General features: G+C 46.2%; 1 protein-coding gene and 1 long non-coding RNA gene across 4 annotated transcripts in view; one reads left to right on the top strand and one right to left on the bottom strand.

The window, feature by feature from the left end:
• The window catches only part of LOC134438563 (uncharacterized), a 38759-nt gene extending 29748 nt beyond the window's left edge, over positions 1-9011 (bottom strand). Inside the window, exons 1-2 of the long non-coding RNA XR_010032624.1 lie at positions 7705-9011; positions 4748-4819 (exon numbers count right to left, since the gene is read on the bottom strand). This is a non-coding gene — a long non-coding RNA (uncharacterized LOC134438563). The remainder of the gene's footprint in view (positions 1-4747; positions 4820-7704) is intronic.
• Positions 4320-19856, top strand: mapk6 (mitogen-activated protein kinase 6). Of its 3 annotated transcripts, XM_063188156.1 has the most exons (7): positions 4813-6347; positions 6934-7096; positions 9020-10239; positions 14730-14874; positions 16114-16278; positions 16602-16803; positions 17046-19856. In XM_063188156.1, the coding sequence occupies exons 3-7, from the start codon at positions 9685-9687 to the stop codon at positions 18286-18288; spliced, it is 2310 nt and encodes a 769-aa protein (XP_063044226.1). In that variant the 5' UTR covers positions 4813-6347; positions 6934-7096; positions 9020-9684; the 3' UTR covers positions 18289-19856. The 3 variants fall into 3 exon arrangements, with proteins under 3 accessions (XP_063044227.1, XP_063044226.1, XP_063044228.1); XM_063188157.1 differs by lacking the exons at positions 4813-6347; positions 6934-7096 and adding an exon at positions 4320-4601; XM_063188158.1 differs by lacking the exon at positions 6934-7096.
• Positions 19857-19988: the final 132 nt, after the last annotated feature.

Raw genomic sequence — 19988 nt, 5'->3', positions numbered from 1 at the left:
GCTCCTCGCCACAGGGGACCTGGTGCCATATCTCTCTCTCTCTTCCTCCCGCCTTCTCTCTCTCTCTCTCTCTCTCTCTCTCTCTCTCTCTCTCTCTCTCTCTCTCTCTCTCCCTCTCTCTATCTCTTTCCCCTTCTCTCTCTCTGTCTTTTGCTGTCTCCCAAAAAATCTGCCCCAAAACAGACTGCCGCCATCAGAGTCATGCCAGCCAGACCTGACAACAAACACTTTTTTGCTGTGAAAACAGATGTTATGAAAGTACTAAAGGTACAGTAGAACACTGACTACGGGCCTTCAACTGTTGATTATGAAATAGGAAGCAGACGTGCGTTCCATACTTGTTTGACCTACAAATATTTTCAGTACAAATTGTGTTGTTGTTGTTGGGGAACCATCATGTAAGGCATGAATGGCATTTAACCATGTACTGTGACGATTGTCTTCGTGACCCCGTCCCCTCCACAGTCAGCGGGGGCTGTTGATACCACTATGAGGTCAACAGGACAATGTTGTTATATCGCTTTCCGCTGGCTAATTTTATTGATGTACATCATGTGTGCTTAATCTGATTATGGAAAGTTTACGGGCACTCGTACTGACCCTGACGTGGAAGGCGTGCACTCCGTAGCACCTCTTTGCCAGAACTCACAAGGCAGTGTAAACTTTGCCCCATCCTTATCTATATGGCTTCAGAAAATCTTCCACTCCAGAGACTGCCTTACGTTTTTCTATTGCTTCACTCAAGCCCCAAGACATATCATGTGTCAACACAACACAACACAACACATCGCAGCACAGCACAGCTGATGTTTCCCAGTCCCTGGTTTACCAGGTATGTTCATTACATGTGGTGTTGTGTGACTAATTTGGTCATTTGATTCAGAGGAACGATAAATGAAATGTTGATTAAAAAGGTCAGGCTCCCTGCATGGTGATACTTGATGAGATTCAACAAACACCGACTGTGAGAGTGAGAGAGAGAGAGTGGCTGCCTGCAGGGAAGACGACAAGGGGGGGCAAAGGGGTCAGCTGTCCTGGGCCCAGTGAGAAAGGGGGCCCATAATTGGGCCTTCATTACATTGAATGTATTGGGTGGTGGGCCCATTCAGATGACTTTGTCCTGGGCCCAGCCAAAGCTGTGAGCAGCCCTGTCTGCATGGGCCAATATCGCTGAACTCATTCCATCACATGACCCTCCCCACCACCACCACCACCACCCCCCTCCCACATGGAAGCCAGTGGAGTAACACAATGTTCCTCCGCACCACTTCACAACAAACAGGTCTATTGCAGGTCTAGTGGAACGCTGCCCACCAAATCTGGTGCAGCAAACAAGGCAAATGATCCCCAGCCTCTCACAGCTGAATAAGAGGGGATTGTTTGAAGGTTAAATACACCCAAAACGATCACTTTGTAAACCCCCCTCCCCTTCCCTCTCTCCCTCCTTCCTTCAGACTGCAGTCCTGTTTTGAAAGTCGAGAAATCCTGTTATATCACCAAGAGCCCAGTTCTTCAGCTGGCCCCTATTGCAGAAAAAAACACACATACACACACACACACACACACACACACACACACACACACACACACACACACACGCACACGCACACGCACACACACACACACGCACACACATGCTAACAGTCACACACACACACACACACACACACGCACAGAAGCACAAATGGCAAATCTGTGATATTCGCAGAACAGACATTGACCGATGTCCCAGAGCACCAGAGCAGCAGGACCACAGTTACATCACGACAGCCCTATCTGCCCCCGGACTGGACGAGCCCATGCCTGTCGTGACTGACTGTTAGCATGGTTTGCACCTGACTGCGCTGACTGACGGCCATATATCCAGAGGCAGAGCAAACAGGGTTTTTGTCCCTGGGCCTAGGGCCCTCTTACATTGCTGATGAGTCCCTATTTCACTTGGCCGATTGCATGGAGGAGCCCTATCAGTGTTTGCCCTTGGGCCCTGTGTGCAATTGTTCCACCACTGCATGTACGTAGCATTTGCCCCTGGCTGGCATCAGCCGCCCCGTTTGAGAGTTTGCTTCCAGCTTCCAGAGCTGGGCTGCAAGGTGCTCCGGGAGGAAGCCCCAGATGGTGGCAGGGACGTTGGCAGATGGCACTGAAGCAGCTCTTACCTAACGAGCGAGCGGCTTATAGGCATCTCAAAACAAGGACCACCGCAGAGTGGAAACCAAGAGGGCACGCAAGTCATCTCTGAGGAAGACACGCCAGGCAGGATACGATACGATACGATATGATACGATACGTTTAGACTTTATTGTCAGTTTTCACTGAAATTCATTTTGCGTCCCTGAGCAACACTCGTTTCAGACAGGACGTACACATAACATCATATCACAAGACTATAGGATACTGTAGCTGTGGGATTTACACCAAAGTCTGTGACCTACAGGTTACGGCAGCATCATGTGAAAATCCCATTTAGTTGACGAGCCACAGAAAGACTTGATAATAAACAACCTTGGGAAAAGCATGCTGCCACATCTGCTTCCAGACCCTGATTAGGCCGGTGTTTGCCTGTGAGAGACAGCCGTGGTTCCCACCTGAATCCAGACAGTTTAGCATTTTTTTTGTAACAGATATGCCAGTAAAATGCACACAATCATCAAACCGACTGCCAACTGCGGGAGGTGATCAAGTGTGGCGGCTTTCATCACAGTGACGTGCAACCACCATCGTACAGAACACCCTGTAAAGAAAAACCACTAACTGCCAAGTTAATGTGTTATACGCCGCACCAAAACAAAAGACAGTGGACCTCAAAGACATTGTTAAACCGAGTTAACATTCGAGTTGACACTAGCAGCACATCATAACATAGGTATGCCTTGGGAGATAAAGCCGCATGTCATGACTTTGAGATGATTTAAACTTTTAACATAAATCCAGAGACTTGACTGAACTGGTTCATAGGAATAATCTCGGACCAGTGTTTCAAAGTCCATAACTTAAGTCTACTTTGGATACCACCCATCCACCCCCCCCCCCCCCACACACACCTCCCTCTTCACTAAGCTTGCAAACTCAGGCTGTCTGTAATCCATGCATTGTTTAAAAAAAAAAGAGTGGAGTAGAGCTCGGTTCCCCAGGTATGGGAGAGAGAGAGTGCAGCTTTCTCCCATCTAATGAGGTCAGAGGGGCTAGCTCGTCACCCACTGGGCCCCTATATCACCACCGGGGGCTCCCTCCTGAGTCTGCCTTCCCATGTGACAGGGCCTTGCATGCGGCGCGCTTTATTATCATAACAACAGTCGTGTGTGATTGCGGCAGCAATCTTATATGTCACTCACTCATTCACTTGCTGTCGCTGGCATATCGTGACCCACATAAAACAGCCCGCTAATGTACACTCAAAACATTGAGTACGACCAGACTGGATGTGGATGTGCGTTGCTGCTGGTATTGCAGATTTCAACAGTAGAGCAGTTGCGTGAGACGTTTTATTTGTTGTCATGAACAATGCGATGTTTCACAATGACTTAATCTGGGACAAATATTCTTCATATATTCCCGTTTGTGGAAGATGAGTCATTTAAGATAAGCTCACATTATCAATTAATTGATTGTTCAGTAGCCCTTCATGCATGCCGTAAGTGGTAGAAAAGTCATAGAAAAGTGAACTCCCATAGTACTACAATATTATGACATAAGACAGGCCCTTAAGTAATGCACTATGACTTGGTCGTTGCCATACTGGTAACAGCAAATTTATAAACCTGTGTATCAATGGGCTAAGAGGACAAAAAAGATTGATTGATTGATGGTTTTATCGTTCACACACTGACCTATTCTGTGGTATTCCAAACATCATATGTGACCATCGCACACCAACGGTGTTACAATTAAATCACAATTCATATCAGCACAATAAATTCATAAATATCTTTTTATCTGTTTGTCCAAGGTCACACTCAAGCCACTTGACAACAATCAGGCGTTGAGAGACGTGTGTGTGTGTGTGTGTGTGTGTGTGTGTGTGTGTGTGTGTGTGTGTGTGTGTGTGTGTGTGTGTGTGTGTGTGTGTGTGTGTGTGTGCGTGCGTGCGTGCGTGCATTCATGTGTCTGAAGGAGGTGGGTGTGAGAGACAGAGAGACGAGAGAGGCGAAAGTAGCAAGGAGGAACGGCAGAGGAGAACAAGTGAGGAAGAGAGCATGGAAGGAAAGGAGGGAGGAAGGGAGGGAGGGAGGGAGGAAGGAAAGGAGGGCAGCGCTGTGTCTGAGGTGTTGAGTGGTCCACAGCGCGAGCGAGGCCGCCACTGGAGCGGCGAGCCAAGAGCCAAGCCATACCGAGAGAAATCTCCACCCCTTCTATTGCTGGCCTATATTAGCCCTCCATGGAGCCTCCGCCACAGAAAACAGCTGCACATGGTGCACAGGACTACACCTACTGACTGACTATTACTTCATCTACTCTCCTCCATAGGCTATTCTGCAGCACACTGTGGATACTGAGTTTTGCAGTCACACAGAGTCGTCTGTCTGTTTTGGATATAACACATGGATTATTAAAAAACAGTAAAAGCATGTCGCTTCTGACAAACATGAACAGTGTCAACCATGGTAAGTGAAACGGAGACTTTGTTACAACTTTCTCCCCACTCAACACAACGTGTGTCTTTACATCTCACGGACAGGGTGACAGCTGTAGAGAATTTGACCAACATGCAGGACATGTTTATTAAGAATGACATGTGTCACACACTGACCTGTCACTTTCTTCAGGAGATCCAGGTCCATTTCATATTGGGACATGGGCTGAGTCTTCAAGGACAAATTGTCTGTTCAGATTAAACAAGCAAAGGATTAGACTTCATAAACAAAACCCAAGAAATGCTGGGCAGTCTAGACATATAGGCACCATTAAGACATTACTCTTCAATGTAGCAGTAATGTTTACATCTGACTATTTCAAAGACACAAATGCAGGGGGAAAGTATGTGTGCGTGTACTGTATACCTGTTGCAACTGCAATTTACTGGGCAACTCAATAAGCGAAAGAACATATCTAATTGTCAATGCATGATTTCCAATTCTGATTTATAGACTGTACTGTGCATATCTAATACACAGTTTACATAATTGCATTTTATGGTGAAATTATGTAAGGTTAACCTGTCATATCAACATGCCATGGCATCATAGTTCCTGATATATCTGCTTGTCAAGACCAATGTCCATGTACTGAAAGTGAAATCTGATGTATGGCCTTCAGTCTCTGGAGATATGATAGGCCTATTGCCTTTCTCTTGCGAAACACCCCATGGCAGATACAACTACAAGCGGGTTGACCCCCCTTCTCACCAAAGAAACATGGTAATCTCTTGTTTAGTAAAATAAGAAAACCTGACCGCTTGGCCTAGAAGCACACATAGCCTACTACTATCTAGACAGGGTCAGGGCAGCTGATGCATTGAATGATCTGTGATGCCACTTGCTGTGTGGATTTGTGTTTTCAGTGTCAGTTTCGAGATAGATTTAAGACTTGAGTTTTGATATCAGGCAGGCTTCCATGACCATATATTTGGTCTAATTGACAGTATTCTCCCACAGCGTTCATTTGCATCTATTAGGCCTACTAAAATATTTTACCAAACCAAATCTTTGGCTGTAGGCTGTTGTTCTGTTTTCACTAAATGAATTCAGTTCAAATGACAATTTACGCATCACAACAACATAGGGCGGCTATGTGGTCCACTCAGCACTACGCCTGCCTGCCTGTACTGCTGCATTCAGGAGCACATGGTTGTTCACATGGTCCTCCTCCTCTGTTGCTGCCGATGATGCGCAAGTACAGTCCCGCATAGCTAGCACGCAGAGTAGACGCTCCTCCAGTCCATTCATCAAAATTGACTCCTGGCTGGCTGCATTCCGTCGTGTGCGTGGATTAAAAGAGGACTGTCTCGATAGTATGCGTGCTTTTACTCGGAAGGATTAGATTTATTCTTGGGTGAAGACAGCGAAGGCAGAGACATTAGTGAGGACGCGCAGGCTTGGATTTAGAAAGGAGTGCGTCCATCGATTGATGCTGCTGTGCAGACTGCAAGACATCCATACTGCTGCAAAAGCCAACAAATTGCTTCCAGAAGACACACACCGTAGGTCTACGGGTCCATAGCACCAGGACGCCGCAGTGTGACAGGGGAAGCACGGCAAAGGGCTTCAGAGTTGGACAAGATAGGTAGGCGCAATTGCATAGGCTGGATCAAGGACGTTCAAAAGGGCATAACTATCTCTACAACATTGCAGATACGTCGTTTGACTATCTTAGAGCTTGGATAGACCAAATCTATGGTGAAACGTCGAAAGGTGAGCAAGATGAATATTCTGCATTCTCTTTTTCCGTCACTGCCATCCTAAAATGACTGCAAATCTCCATGGATTGAATTGATTAATGCGAAATATAGCTCATGTTTACATATTCAATCTTGCCTAAACGGTGATGAACACTGAACAGGGGCCAGCTCAGATAGTACGCGCCTTTCTGTTTGTGTTCAGGAGGAACGCTTCACTTTGATGTTTTGGAAGAACAATTAGCCTACCTCTCGTGGTGAAAATTGTCCATTTGTTGAATGAGGAGGACTGGTGGCTGGCCAGATAGGCCTACAAAAGAATGTTATTTGTGCAGTGCATAGTAGCCTACGAAAAGATAGAAGTTGCGTTGTTCGGATAAACCTGAGCATCCGTGGCACCACTGTGCACACTGCTTGTTGATAAAGAGCCAGCCACTGATCATGTGGCTCCAAGATTCATGACCCGATGGAAAGGTTCACAAAAAGTCACTATTGTGCTTTTATTGAACGCTTTATTCTTCTTTATGCGATTGGTGAAAACGCATTTTAATCTTTGTCCCGAATTAACACATTCTTTACGCTTTTCGAATTTACCGCCATAGTCTCATCACCTCCCCTTGAGTGACTGACGCAGCTGCTTAGCTGGATAGAAATAGCCCCAACAGTCTGAATGGCGATAGTAGCGGACCGAGGGTGTTGTTGGAGCGGAGCGCTATCCGAGTCTTTACCTCGTAAAGGAAACCTTAAATGACACGGATGAGAATAGTAAGTCATTTCATTATCTATACGACGCGTTGGTGTGTCAGGAAAAGCCGTTGCTTGTGTTATTTTTCCATTATTTGCCTGTTTGTTTATTTGCCATTTCGCTCTTTTATATTCAAGAAGAAAAGCTATCCTCCTGAGATTAGCCACCTAGCATACTGGCCGGGCTGAATACACAGATGCTAGCTTGCATGCTAGCTGACAGTTGAATTCTTTGTTTGAGCCATGGGATCTTTACCGAATTAGCTTTAGCATCTACACCATTTTCAAAAACATATCACCAACTGGCTTACGTTCACAAGAATGAATGCATTTGGCTGTGATTTGGGTAGTGCGAGGGTTACTACATTTACTATTAGGGAAGCCAGTACAACGTTTTTGACGTTTTAAGTAAATAGCCGTTGACCAACCGCCTTGAGAAATTGTGAAGTCGCGGATCTCCAGCGCTAACATTTCCATTAGCCTTGGCGGTGTTCGGGGTGTCTTCTTATTAATGCCGTGTTTATTAGTAAATCGATCTGTGCATATAATGATAGCGTGATACATCTGGTTAAAATTGTCTTTTTGTGTAACCATTTAGTATGGTTGATTCATATCAACTGGAAGCTTACCTTTGCTAACGACCGATACGATACGGGTACCATACGTTAGTTACCCGATAGCACATTTCCCTCCCGTGTGTCTTGTGTAGAGAAACATTGTAGCATTATCCGGTAACATTAACCTTCGCGTTGGGGACATAAAGAATAAGCAGATGCTTATTTTGTTTTGTAAATAAAACTTGGCATATCCTTCAGTGTCCGTTAACGTCAGATTAATAATTTGCGTGTTTATGTCTCTCGTTTACGACTAGGAGAGCAGTGCAGTTTAAAGTCCACTATTGTTTTTTGACGAACTGTTAAGATTAATTCGTGTACGACTTGATTTAGAAACGTGATTTAACAACAACCGTTCAGATTAGCCTTCATTTGATTTCAAAGCTACCGGTAGCTGCATACACCTTGTATTGTCATAGGAAATGGCTTCCACCTCAAGTAACAAGGTATCTTTGTCCAGAGCAGTAGTCTCGAGTCACGTTCCTTGGCCTTATTGCTCCAGCTGTAAATATTTGGATTAGAACTACGATTCTACAGACTGTTCTCTATCTAGTTCTAGTTTTAGATGTTGGCTCTAATAATCATGTGAATTGTGGCTACCCGTAATGGATTGAACCACTGGGTTGAACAGTCTATATATACCACCATTGGTGCCAAAGTCAATGTCAATACATTGTAGAATACATTGATGTTTCTCCAAAGTAGGTTGAGCACTTCAGTTCACCAAAGGGTTATATTTATCATTCATCACAATGTTTTGTTGTATTGCCCTGTTTGTTATTGGTTGGATTAGTGGATTGAAAACTGTGTGCTCTGAAAATCATCAGAATTTCTATCGAAAGGTTCAACCATGGTGATCACGAAACAGCAGCTGATAGTGTTTTGTGTGACTTCAGTGTTTAGGACTAAACGGAGTAGATTAGATATCTACTCTAACGTGTGTACGAGAGGAGGGGGGTGGGGTGGAGAAAAGGTCCCTCCCGGCACACTGCAACGTGGCCTGAGCGCGGCCTGCCTTGTGCTACATTACACAGAGTGCATGTGCCTGCTGTGAGTGTGTCATTGGAAGCAAACATAAAAACGTGAACTGCAAAATGGGTGGATTTGCGCCCTGCTGGTCGTTAACCCACATTCATATTGGTCATGTTACAAGGCAAATGGCTGTATTCTTTTCTTTCCAATCAACTCATGCTCAAGATTAAGCACATGTGAGTGAGAACTTGTGCTAAGAAGTTATTAACAAAGTGTTCTACAGAAAATGGAGAACATTTTCCTTTTCAGATGTAACTTAAAACTGATGTCTTTTTCTCTTGTCTGTTTTCTGTTTCAGGTTACGCCAATGTAAGATGGAGGATAGTTTTGATTGCGACTGTGGTGAGCTTGAGCCACCCGATCACTGAGGGAAAGAGAACCTAAATCAGCTGCCAGTTTAGCTTTCAGGTGTTTGGCTTGAATTTATTTTAAAAAAAAAACAAAAAAAAGAAAAACACAAAAAAAGGAACAAAAAAATACTATTAATTATTTGTAGTGCTACTAATATTCAACAATGCTGCTCAGGACCAGTCATACACTGAATGTATCTGCACTGTGAGGAGGATGGTATTAGATATTTAAGTAATACAGCTTTTCTTTTGATGCCTTTTTAACTGGCCTCAACTATCCATTCCATTATTGTGTCACACATCCCCTATTAAGGCAACATTTCCCTAACAGAAACAGTGATATGATTTCACTGTATGATGACATATCAAAGAGTTCACTTTTCCATAAACTGAGGGCTAGGAAGGGGGCAGAGAGGTCCTGTGGGGCTCGTTGTTGAAGTAAGATAAGCCAGACTTGGGACATTTCAATATTAACTGAGGAAAGGCGTTAACAAAATTTCACATTGGCCTGCATTAGGAAAAAAAATCCAACACATCACTACCGTTAAAGAGGTGCAGAAGTAGATAGAGAGTGGTCTCGTAGGAGAAGAGAAGGCCAGTACTACCACCAAACATGGCGGAGAAGTTTGAGAGCCTGATGAACATTCACGGCTTCGACCTGGGGCCCCGCTACATGGACCTGAAGCCACTGGGCTACGGCGGCAACGGCCTGGTATTCTCGGCCGTGGACACGGACTGCGACAAGCGCGTGGCGGTCAAGAAGATCGTGCTGACCGACCCTCAGAGCGTCAAGCACGCGCTGCGCGAGATCAAGATCATCCGGCGGCTGGACCACGACAACATCGTCAAGGTCTTCGAAACGCTGGGGCCCAGCGGGCGGCGGCTGACCGAGGACGTCAGCTCGCTGACTGAAGTCAACTCCGTCTACATCGTGCAGGAGTACATGGAGACGGACCTGTGCAAGGTGCTGGAGCAGGGCTTGCTGTCGGAGGGCCACGCGCGCCTCTTCATGTACCAGCTGCTGAGGGGCCTCAAGTACATCCACTCGGCCAACGTGCTGCACCGCGACCTCAAACCCGCCAACCTCTTCGTCAACACCGAGGACCTGGTGCTCAAGATCGGAGACTTTGGCCTCGCACGCATCATGGACCCTCACTACTCCCACAAGGTAATAACTATAATATTAATAATAATAATAATAACAACAATGATCACAGCAACAGCAATAATGTCTTATACTTGGAAGTGCCTTTTTGAGCGCCCAAGGTCATTGAAATTATGTTTTGTTTTCTAAACGTGTTTTTGTTTCCCATCCCCGTTTCGGTTGTGGCTTTTGTGTGTAGTCAGTGTGTTATCTTCTGTGAATGGAAGGTGGGGCAAAGGCTAAGCTTTCCCCCGTGGCGGTATTAACCTGACCAACTGTTTGCTGCTCTTGAATGACTCACCAGCTGGTGGTTCTCCTGGTAAGGCCACTTAGCAATTATGCCTTTGGAGCTGTAAGAGGATGTAATTCAGTATCTGTGGCAAAGTTTGCCTTGGTAGTATCACCCTAATGCTTTGTGTATCTCCTGCTAGTTGAGTGGAAACTATATGTGCTTATCTTTATACTCCCTGTTTCCTGGTGTTGTTTGGTGTGCCTGTGACCGGTTACGACTGAGTCCATAGGTTGGAGGAAATGGTTCTATTTTTATTTGTTTACTCTATGTCCTGTTGAAGGGTTTTTTCTGTTGGCGGAGTGAGTGTGTGTTTGTGTCTGAATGTGGCTGCCCTCCTATCTTATGCATTGGCTATCCTGTGTGTCATTTTATGAAATCACATTTTAGAAAGACATTATCTGATGACCTGCCTACTAGACGATTCACTGAACATTTGAAGTGTTCAAGTGTAAATTTGGTATTTGGAAATGACTAAGCAGAGCCTCCGGTGAAGGTTGGCTGAGGATTGATGAAAGTAGGTTGCCAGCAGTCATTTTGACAGCCCAGCAGGCTCAAGGTACGTAGATGCGTGTAGAGATGCTTGCACATGTTTTAGATTAGTCACCAGGGCCGGCCCTGCCATTGCAGCTGGCAGCAGCAAACTACTCCCGGCCTGCCAGAAGGGCCTCACTCTCTCTAAATTTGGCTGAGCTGTCTTGTCATATAGCCAGCCAGCAAATGCAGATTTACACGTGTAGCCAGCCATGTATGGATTTTTATTTTTGTCACGTTAGTTATTCATGTTCTACTTCATAGTCCTGGCTAATTGCCTACTACAGGTAGAAATGGAGTGCAGCTGAGGAGTGGGCTGTGTAAACACTGGCTTTATCTTAAAATATCAGTAACTTTCCTCGCCCTTGGACCTTGACCCCAGCTTGCATGTAAGGGGCACCTGTGATTCGTGACCGCCTAGGATACTTTTTCCACTGGGTTGTAAAGTTTCCAGGTCAAACCACCCCTACGCCAGCAGCAGGCTTTGTGGTGTTTGCACTGATGAAAAGATGAGTGGAGCCCTCAGTGCCGAGAGCAGCACTTATCTGCCTCTCTGCTCTCAGCATTTCCATGTCGGGGCCAAGACAGCAGAGCAGAGCAGGAGGCTATGAGAGCCGCACATGCAGGCCCCAGACTGTGGGCTTTTGTCTGTCTCTGTTGTATAAACCAACGTGAGTGAGGGAGAGGGCCACCTCAGCAACCCCCCGGGCCCAGCAACTAGCTAGCTAGCCAGGCAGGCAGGCAGGCACCCACCGTGGTTGATTAGTCATGCTCCTTGGCCTCAGCGGCGGTTTTACAAGAGCTATCCTGTCTGGTCTGGTCTGCCCGGTGCTGCCTGCTTCTCCTCGCTGAAGTTCAGCCTATAATTAAAGAGGCAGCAATGCCTTCACAGTTGGCCCCCACAGGTCTCGACGAAACCATCCAACTTATGACCTGCCTGCTGAATATGATCCTGTTTTCAATGGCTGCATGGCAGGCAGAGAGGCGTCTAAATAAAGATGGCTTGTTTGCCTTTGGTGTTAACCTGTGAGGCTTATTGATTTATTTAGTTTTTCAGCTTCAGATTATGTCAGGTTGTTGCCGTTTTAAAAGTTTTGAATCGACACTGGTTATGAGCTGAACTGACAGTTTGAAAAAGATACAGACAAGAATCTTCCTCTGCTCAAGAATGGCAACAGAGTGTGTGGTTGTATCAGATAAGAAGCAAAACTACCTACAGTTGAACAGCTTTTTAAAAACTGAATTGCTGGCTCAGGGCACTGAGTGCAGTGTGAGCTACTTGTCTGTGAGAGAGTTTTGTTGGCGGTTGAGATCTGCCTCGATTCAAGAATCTCAGGAATTCACGTGCAACCCCAGCCCTGATCAAACGGGCTCCCTTCCCCCCTCCCCCCTTTCCTGCTCTCCTCTTTCCCAGGCAGCCTTTTGTCTCGGCTGTGTTTTTGGGATGGGGGGTTGGGGAGAGGAGGAGCAGGCAGGCCTTGCTTTGCTCCTGATCTATCCGAGGCGCTGTGCGTGGGTGGGGGCGTCTCTTAGGGCTTCCCCGTGGACCTCTTGCTCTCTCTCTGTGTTTTGATCTGGAAAGCAGGATTAAAACAAAAGCCAGAGTCAGAGGAGTCAGAGGAACGTTTGCTTGAATGTGTGCTCACAAGGGCTCGCGAGCAGTGCGGTACAAAAAACCTGTTTTCCAGGATGTTCATGCGCATGTTGGAACTCATTGCTCCCTTTCCCGCACTCTAAAGCTTCGTCTTTGTTTGAGCTACGTCCTTCTTATACCTTTACTGGAAAAACGTGTCAGCATAGCAGCTTATGCAAAGGAACACATACATGGGGCCCCATAATAGTCGTAGTATGTACTAGTTAAGAGTCGCTGTGGAAGGGTTGGTGAAAGAGGCCTTTTCATGTAGTGGTGCTTAAGTCTTCTCTCTGTATTTGCGTGGCACATGATTGGGCCTTTTTGCCCCGTCTCTACAGATGTCTGCCTGCTATTGGGAAGAGCACAGTGCTGTCTCTCTGTTTGTGGTGATTTGTTGATGAGTACTCTTGTCTTGGCGCCGGCCATAGTCAGCCCCAAGCTACGACACATAAACCCCAATTTTCCACCCTTCCTTCCATGTGCTGGGGCTTAACTCTTTATCTCCAACTGCGTCAGCTCTCTCACTCTCGCTGCATGTGGTTCATTTGAATTAGTAGTAGTACTTCAACTAAAAAAACCCCGAAAAAGTCCTTTTAACGTTCTATGCCAGTGCACGCACGTTCTTGCTGAGAAAATATGATTCACGTGCTGTTCCACAGACCATTTCCGCCAGCGCTTGTGAATAGAGAAGGGGGGTGGAGCGCCGGCATCAGGGCAGGGGAAGTGAGTCACTCGATTCAGCGGTGTCTGTTCACACAGATCGGCCGGAGATCTCCTTCCTCCTCAGTTAAGAGGAAAAAAGAAGCGCCTCCCACATTGCCAAAACGTCACACAAGTCACCATGACCCGCCGTCTGAACATGTGCCGTGTGACATGTGCTTCACATTGCTTTTAAAAGTTCTGCCCTGTTCAGTCTTTGTGAGTGGACATGTTCACTTAAATTTGTTTGCGAGCTTCCATTGGGTCAGTTGTTACTACAATTCAAGGCATGTATAACTTGGTAAATACCACCATAAGACTGCTGTAAGGCGTTGTTCCCACACCCACCCTATCTTGCAGTAATTTCCCTCATGATTGGCTTAATGCTGTTTCACAAGCAGTGTGTTAAGAGGGGAGTTTTGCGTTTGACCCAATCGTAGCATCTGTCCTTATGCAACATGCATACGGTATTAAGATTAAGCATTTCTTGTTCCATCCATGTGGTGTTGCAATGTTTGGCCAAGTCATCGGGACGCCTTGCCTTTTTTTTGTGTGTTTTTAGTAAGTAAGCTCTCAATCCAGTTGGAAACCACCTTCATTCCCAGTCATGTATTGTAGAAGTTATACAGACTGTAGTATTCAATCTTCATTAATCCCAGTACAACCATCCAGTGTGAACCCATTTCCATTGGCAGTGTGAAGCTTTCACGCCATCATAAAGACTGTATTGTACTTGTAGTGTGCTGTATATAGGCCTCTCACCTTCAGCTATACAAAACCTGACAACTGACTGACATGTCTCATCATGGCTGCCATACACCCTTCACATGCCCGCCTGTCTAGCCTATACATCCTATCCATTAAGGTAGCTTCCTCAATGGCCTTAGAGATCTGCGCTGTGCTGTACAGTGTTGCTGTCAGCGGCCTAGGGAGTGCAGATTGGTGTCAGTGATCTGAGCGCGGCTGGCTGGCTGGCATGCGGGGTCGGGCACGAGACGGATTATCCCGCTGTGCTGCCGCGCCCGCTGGAGCTGCTGACAGAGGCCGCACGTGGCCCATCTGCTTCCCTCTGCCCTGCCCCGCACGGCACGGTGCTGCGCGGCGCGCTCTCGCTGGGTTTGTCAACGGCTCACTTGAGCCATCGCACGGGTAGCTCCTCCTTCCCTAGTGAAGGGCAAAGGGGGCTTTGTGTGGTATGGTCTTCCAGATGTCTGACCCCTTGTGAATTGAGGCCATATATGTTGGGGCTGGATGCCTGCGTAATTGAAGGCGCATCTCTTGTCCCAATGCCAGCGTGTAAATATCCAGGATATCATGTTTGACCTCCTTTTCTTCCGTTTCTGTGCTGTCTGTCTGCAGGGCCACCTCTCGGAGGGACTGGTGACCAAATGGTACCGGTCTCCGCGCCTGCTGCTGTCCCCCAACAACTACACCAAAGCCATCGACATGTGGGCCGCCGGATGCATATTCGCCGAGATGCTGACGGGGAAGACCCTGTTTGCAGGTCAGTTCAAGAGACGCCTGACGTCTGTGCTGTACAAACAAATTTTTTTAAGTGGCACACACACCGGTCTCCACTTTCTGTGGAGGAGGGAAAGGGGGCCATACTCAAAACACAAAATGAAAAGTAGGTCAAGGCTGTTGGAGTAAGTGCCTTCTGAAAGAAAAGAAAAGAAAAAAAGAAGGAAAGAATGAACAGGAAATGGGGCATGCTTCCAGTCCATATGCAGGCCTAGTACTCACAAAGAACTAAGTAGTAATAATAAACTATTTCTGTTATTGCTTTCCATGATGATGATGTTCCAAAACTATATCCAGACATCTTGGCCATCGCTTTCAAAGTATCACTTTACTCAACAACAAAATCATACCAGCCTGCGATTCATTCGACATGACCTACATTGCCCTAGTATCTAGCTCCTCCCAACATGTGAGCAGGAAATTTGAGCTCTTGGATCTGAATTCGCTCCATAATCAAGTGATGTGACCTAGTGATGTGTCTGTGAAGAGCCCTTGTGGCCTTGTAATATGGATGTGACCTGATAAAACTGTAACCTGACGTGGCTGAGCCGTCTGCTCAGGTGGAGCGTAATCAAATGACCTAATAATATTATGTGACCCAATAGTGTTGTAACAAGGGCTCTAAATTCACTCCTTTTCATCACCAGCCAAAACGACCTGTAGATGTTTTTTTCTTACAAGCCAAACACACTCACTAAGGGGTCAAATTGGCTAGTAAGTTTTCTTTTCTACCAGCCAAACTGAATTTTCACTATCATTTGGCTGGTGGGCAGGTGTTAATTTCAAGTAAGGATAGACCGATATTATATATATCGGTATCGGGCCGATATTCACATTTTTTAAGTATATCGGTATCGGCAATATTTATTTTTTTATGTCATTCGGGTTTTTTAAAGGCACCAAGACACAATTTTTTTATTACTTGATTGTTAGACATCACTTGATTGTTAGAGTGGGTGTTAAAATGTTACAAGTTCTACCTCACTTTGATAATGTTAAAGGAATGTTTAATTTTAACTTGAGACATGGAAAATTTGTCATTTTTTTACCCCTTTTTTTACCCATATCGGCCCCAAATATCGGGTATCGGAAATCGGGTATCGGCCAAGGGTGATGAAAAAAAAACGGTATCGCATCGGCCATTAAAAAACCTGTATCGGTCGACCCCTAATTTCAAGCCCTGGTTGTGACCTCATGTTGTCTTCTTGACCCGTCTGCACAGGTGCCCACGAGCTGGAGCAGATGCAGCTGATCCTGCAGTCCATCCCCGTGGTGCACGAGGAAGACCGCCAGGAGCTGCAGAGCGTCATCCCCGTCTTCATCAAGAGCGACATGTCCGAGCCACAGACCCCGCTCGCCAAGCTGCTGCCCGGCGTCAGCGCCGAAGGTCAGTCCGGGAGTCGTGACCTTGGGAATTGTCCTGTAGCTGCTTTCCATTTGTGTCCTTTGTCTTGAGCTTATTTTTCCAACTCTGGAAAATGCATGTGTAAAACCACTGTCGCCATTGGAAACTATTGGCAGCAACACATAATATGCTCTGCATATTTTCCTGCCTTTTTTTTTCTTTATTCAATGAAAGCCCTGAGTAGTTCCTGCCTGTGAAACTACTTAGTAGTCCCTCAGCCTGGCCCCCATCACCTGTTTACCATATTGGTTTCCTCAAGTATGCCCCGTTGATGTCATGTCATCTCTCTCCTTCCCCGTCAACAGCCCTAGATTTCCTGGAGAAGATCTTGACTTTCAACCCCATGGATCGCTTGACGGCAGAGGAGGCCTTAGCCCACCCCTACATGAGCGACTACTCCTTCCCCCTGGATGAGCCCATCTCCAGCCACCCCTTCCACATCGAGGACGAGGTGGACGACATCCTCCTGATGGACCAGAGCCACAGCCACGTCTACAACTGGGACAGGTAAGCCGGAAGGACATGAAAGGCCTGCTCACCTGCAGGAGTGCTGCCTCTAGTGCACAGCTTACAACGAAATGTAATTCTGCTGACTACACCCCTGTTCCTCATTATCATTAATTATTTCAGAAAATGTGTATTTATAATGCATTCATAAAAGTACTCAGTGTAACAACCACTACATTAGTCCATATGACTTCAACTCTCTAATCTTGTATGGTTCTCCTCTCTTCTCTACTCCACTCCAGGTACCATGACAGCCAGTTCTCCGACCAAGACTGGCACTTGCACAGCACCCACGAGGCGGAGGAGGTGCAGCGCGACCCGCGCGCCATGTCGGACGTCACGGACGAGGAGGAGGTGCAGGTGGACCCGCGCAAGTACCTGGACGGCGACCGCGAGAAGTTCCTGGACCACGACTCGCCCTCCTTCGACTCCTGGCAGCACGAGGACCACCACAACCACCATGAGAACAAGTACTGCGACCTGGAGTGCGGACACACCTGCAACTACAAGGCCGTCTCGCCCTCGTACCTGGACAACCTGATCTGGCGCGAGAGCGAGGTCAACCACTACTACGAGCCCAAGCTCATCATCGACCTCTCCAACTGGAAAGAGCAGCAGAGCAAGGAGAAGGCTGCCAGCGCCGCCAGCACCGCAGCCAACGCCACCGCCAACGACAAGAAGGGCAAGACCAAGTGTGAGAAGAACGGCCTCGTCAAGGCCCAGATCGCCCTCCAGGAGGCCACACACAACCAGGCCCCCGAGAAGGACAGTGAGCAGGAGAAAGACCTTAACCACCAGCAACAACAGCAGCAGCAGCAGCAGACACAGCAGACGCAGGACCACCACCAGGGCTTCGACTTTGACTCCTTCATCGCAGGCACCATCAAGCTGAGCCTGCAGCCCGAGCCCTGCAGCGAGGTGGGCCTGCTGAATGAACTTAACAGCTCGGTGTCGGCACTGGAGGGCCTGCGCGGCTCCATGTCCAAGTCCATCAGCCAGGAGAAGGAGGAGAAGTGCCTGGTGAACCTGGCTCAACTCGGGGGCCGGGGGCCACCCAACCCCTGGGAGAGCTTCGGCGTGTATGCGTCAGCGGGCGAGGAGAGCTGCCTGATAGACGAGGCGTGCTGGGACGTGCGCAAGGACGACCACCTCCAGCAGCTCCAGAGCACGGCCTACACCAGCTACCTGGACCGGCTGTTCAGCAAGCGCGAGGAGGCGGCCGAAGTGGTGCCGGGGGTGGCCGTGTTGGAACCCGAGCCCGAAGTAGTGGTGGTGGGCACGGGGGCAATGGAGGAGCGCTTCCTGGCACGCAACGGGGAGCTGGTCCTCAACATGCAGCTGGAGTCGCTCACCCTGCCCGGCTTCGACGGCGCCACCGACTTGCCTCTCAAATCCATCCAGGCCTCGTTAACCCCCTCCGCGGTCAAATGCTCCCCCCAAATTGCCCATAAGACATACAGCAGCATTTTTAAACATCTGAATTAAAAACGAAAGAAGTCCCAGTTGCAGCAATTTTAGACTACTTCCTGCATTTGTTTCCCTTTTTTTAAGTAGTACATTGTTTTTTACTTGAATCATTTCATACCATTTTTATTTTAAAGTATGGTTTCTTTTTATTTGACTTTTCAAGTTACTAGTTCTGTTCAACGAGGCGACCTCTGACAACGACATAAAGGTCCTGTAGCAGCCTGAACCATCCTATAAGGCCCTCTCAAGTGTATGATCATGCTTATTTTCCATTTTTTTAATTTTTGTTTTAACTGGCATGTCATTTGCACAAGGCGTACTGTAGATGCATGTGGAAGTAAGAGTGCATGGGGTTGTGACCAGACAAGAAGGAGGGAGAGTGTTGGAGGGAAGAAGCACAGAAAGTGATGAGTTGCAGGCAGGATGATGAGGAAAATGCACTAAAAAAAGAACATGGGAGACGTAGAGGTTGACATCACTACCCGTGAGTTAAGTCTAATGAAGTGACTTTCCTAAGGGGTAGTGGGGTCATTTTTCCAGCTTGTGTCTATTTCCATTCTTTTTTTCTATCTAGGTCTAAGTTATTTATGTATTTTTCCCAGAATCTTCAAGAAATTATTTCATGAATATTACCATTTATTGGACATATGATGCCAGCAGCAGCAATCCATTAAATGTAGAACTTTGTAAATGTGTTATCTACCTCAAGGTAACAGCAGAGAGCAAGACACTCAGAGCCACACTAGTGCTTTACTCGTGTTCATCCTGATAACCGTTCAGTGAGCAGTGACTTTCTTTTTTTACATTTAGCATTTGCCATAGTGAAGTGTTAAGATCATTATTTATTTTTTGCAGATGTGAGATATTTATTTTGAAAGGAAAAAAAAACGTGAATTCAATGTGACTGTTGGAAACATTGGACATTGGACTTCCATTTTCCTTTTTTGGCAGGATGGTATGTTTGTTTATTTTTAATTGTAAGGATGCAGATTCATCCACCTCCTCTGTCATATGGAGATGCGTTCCATATTCCATCTTTTGTCTCCTTAAGGATTTTTTTTTTTAGTTTTTATGTTTTTGTTTTGTTTTTATGTTTTTTTTTTTGGGTTTTTTTTTAAGATGTGTGGTCAGTGAGAGGAATATATGGGTTTTGGTTGTTTCCTCCAGTTGCACCTAAAAGTCTTAATTTTCTTTCTCTTTCTTTTCTAAATGTGCGTGTGTGTGTGTGTTTATATGTGTGCGTGTGTAAGTATATATCTGTAAAATGTATATAACACACACATGACACACATTCATACACACTGCTATATATAAATGTATTGTTTAAATCATGTGCATGGAAGAAACCAAGAGAAGGTACATTAAAAACGAAGTTAACGGTGAAGTATATTGTACATCATTAATTTGATTTTAATTGTATGTTTTTACGAAAAAAGTTTATATATTTTTTTCCAAGCAAAAGCATGAGTAAAAAATTAGGTTAAGGTGTAGCATGTAGAAACATTTTGCCTTTAAAACTGGTACTCAGATTTTATCATCGGTTCCCCTGTTGTAAAAAAGTCATTAATAAAAATTGCCAGAAAATATCCGTTTGCATTGTGGTATTTGTAGTTGTGTATGTTTTTGTCTGTTGCATTCGTGCCATATATCCATTTATTCCATAGCCTATATATTAAGCAATATGTAACATGGTCAGTAGTTTACTTCAAAACTATAAA

The sequence above is a fragment of the Engraulis encrasicolus genome, chromosome 22, assembly GCF_034702125.1.
Source record: "Engraulis encrasicolus isolate BLACKSEA-1 chromosome 22, IST_EnEncr_1.0, whole genome shotgun sequence".
Classification (NCBI taxonomy): Eukaryota; Metazoa; Chordata; class Actinopteri; order Clupeiformes; family Engraulidae; genus Engraulis; species Engraulis encrasicolus.
Note: the sequence above shows the minus strand (reverse complement) of the source record. Positions and strands in the feature narration are given on the sequence as shown.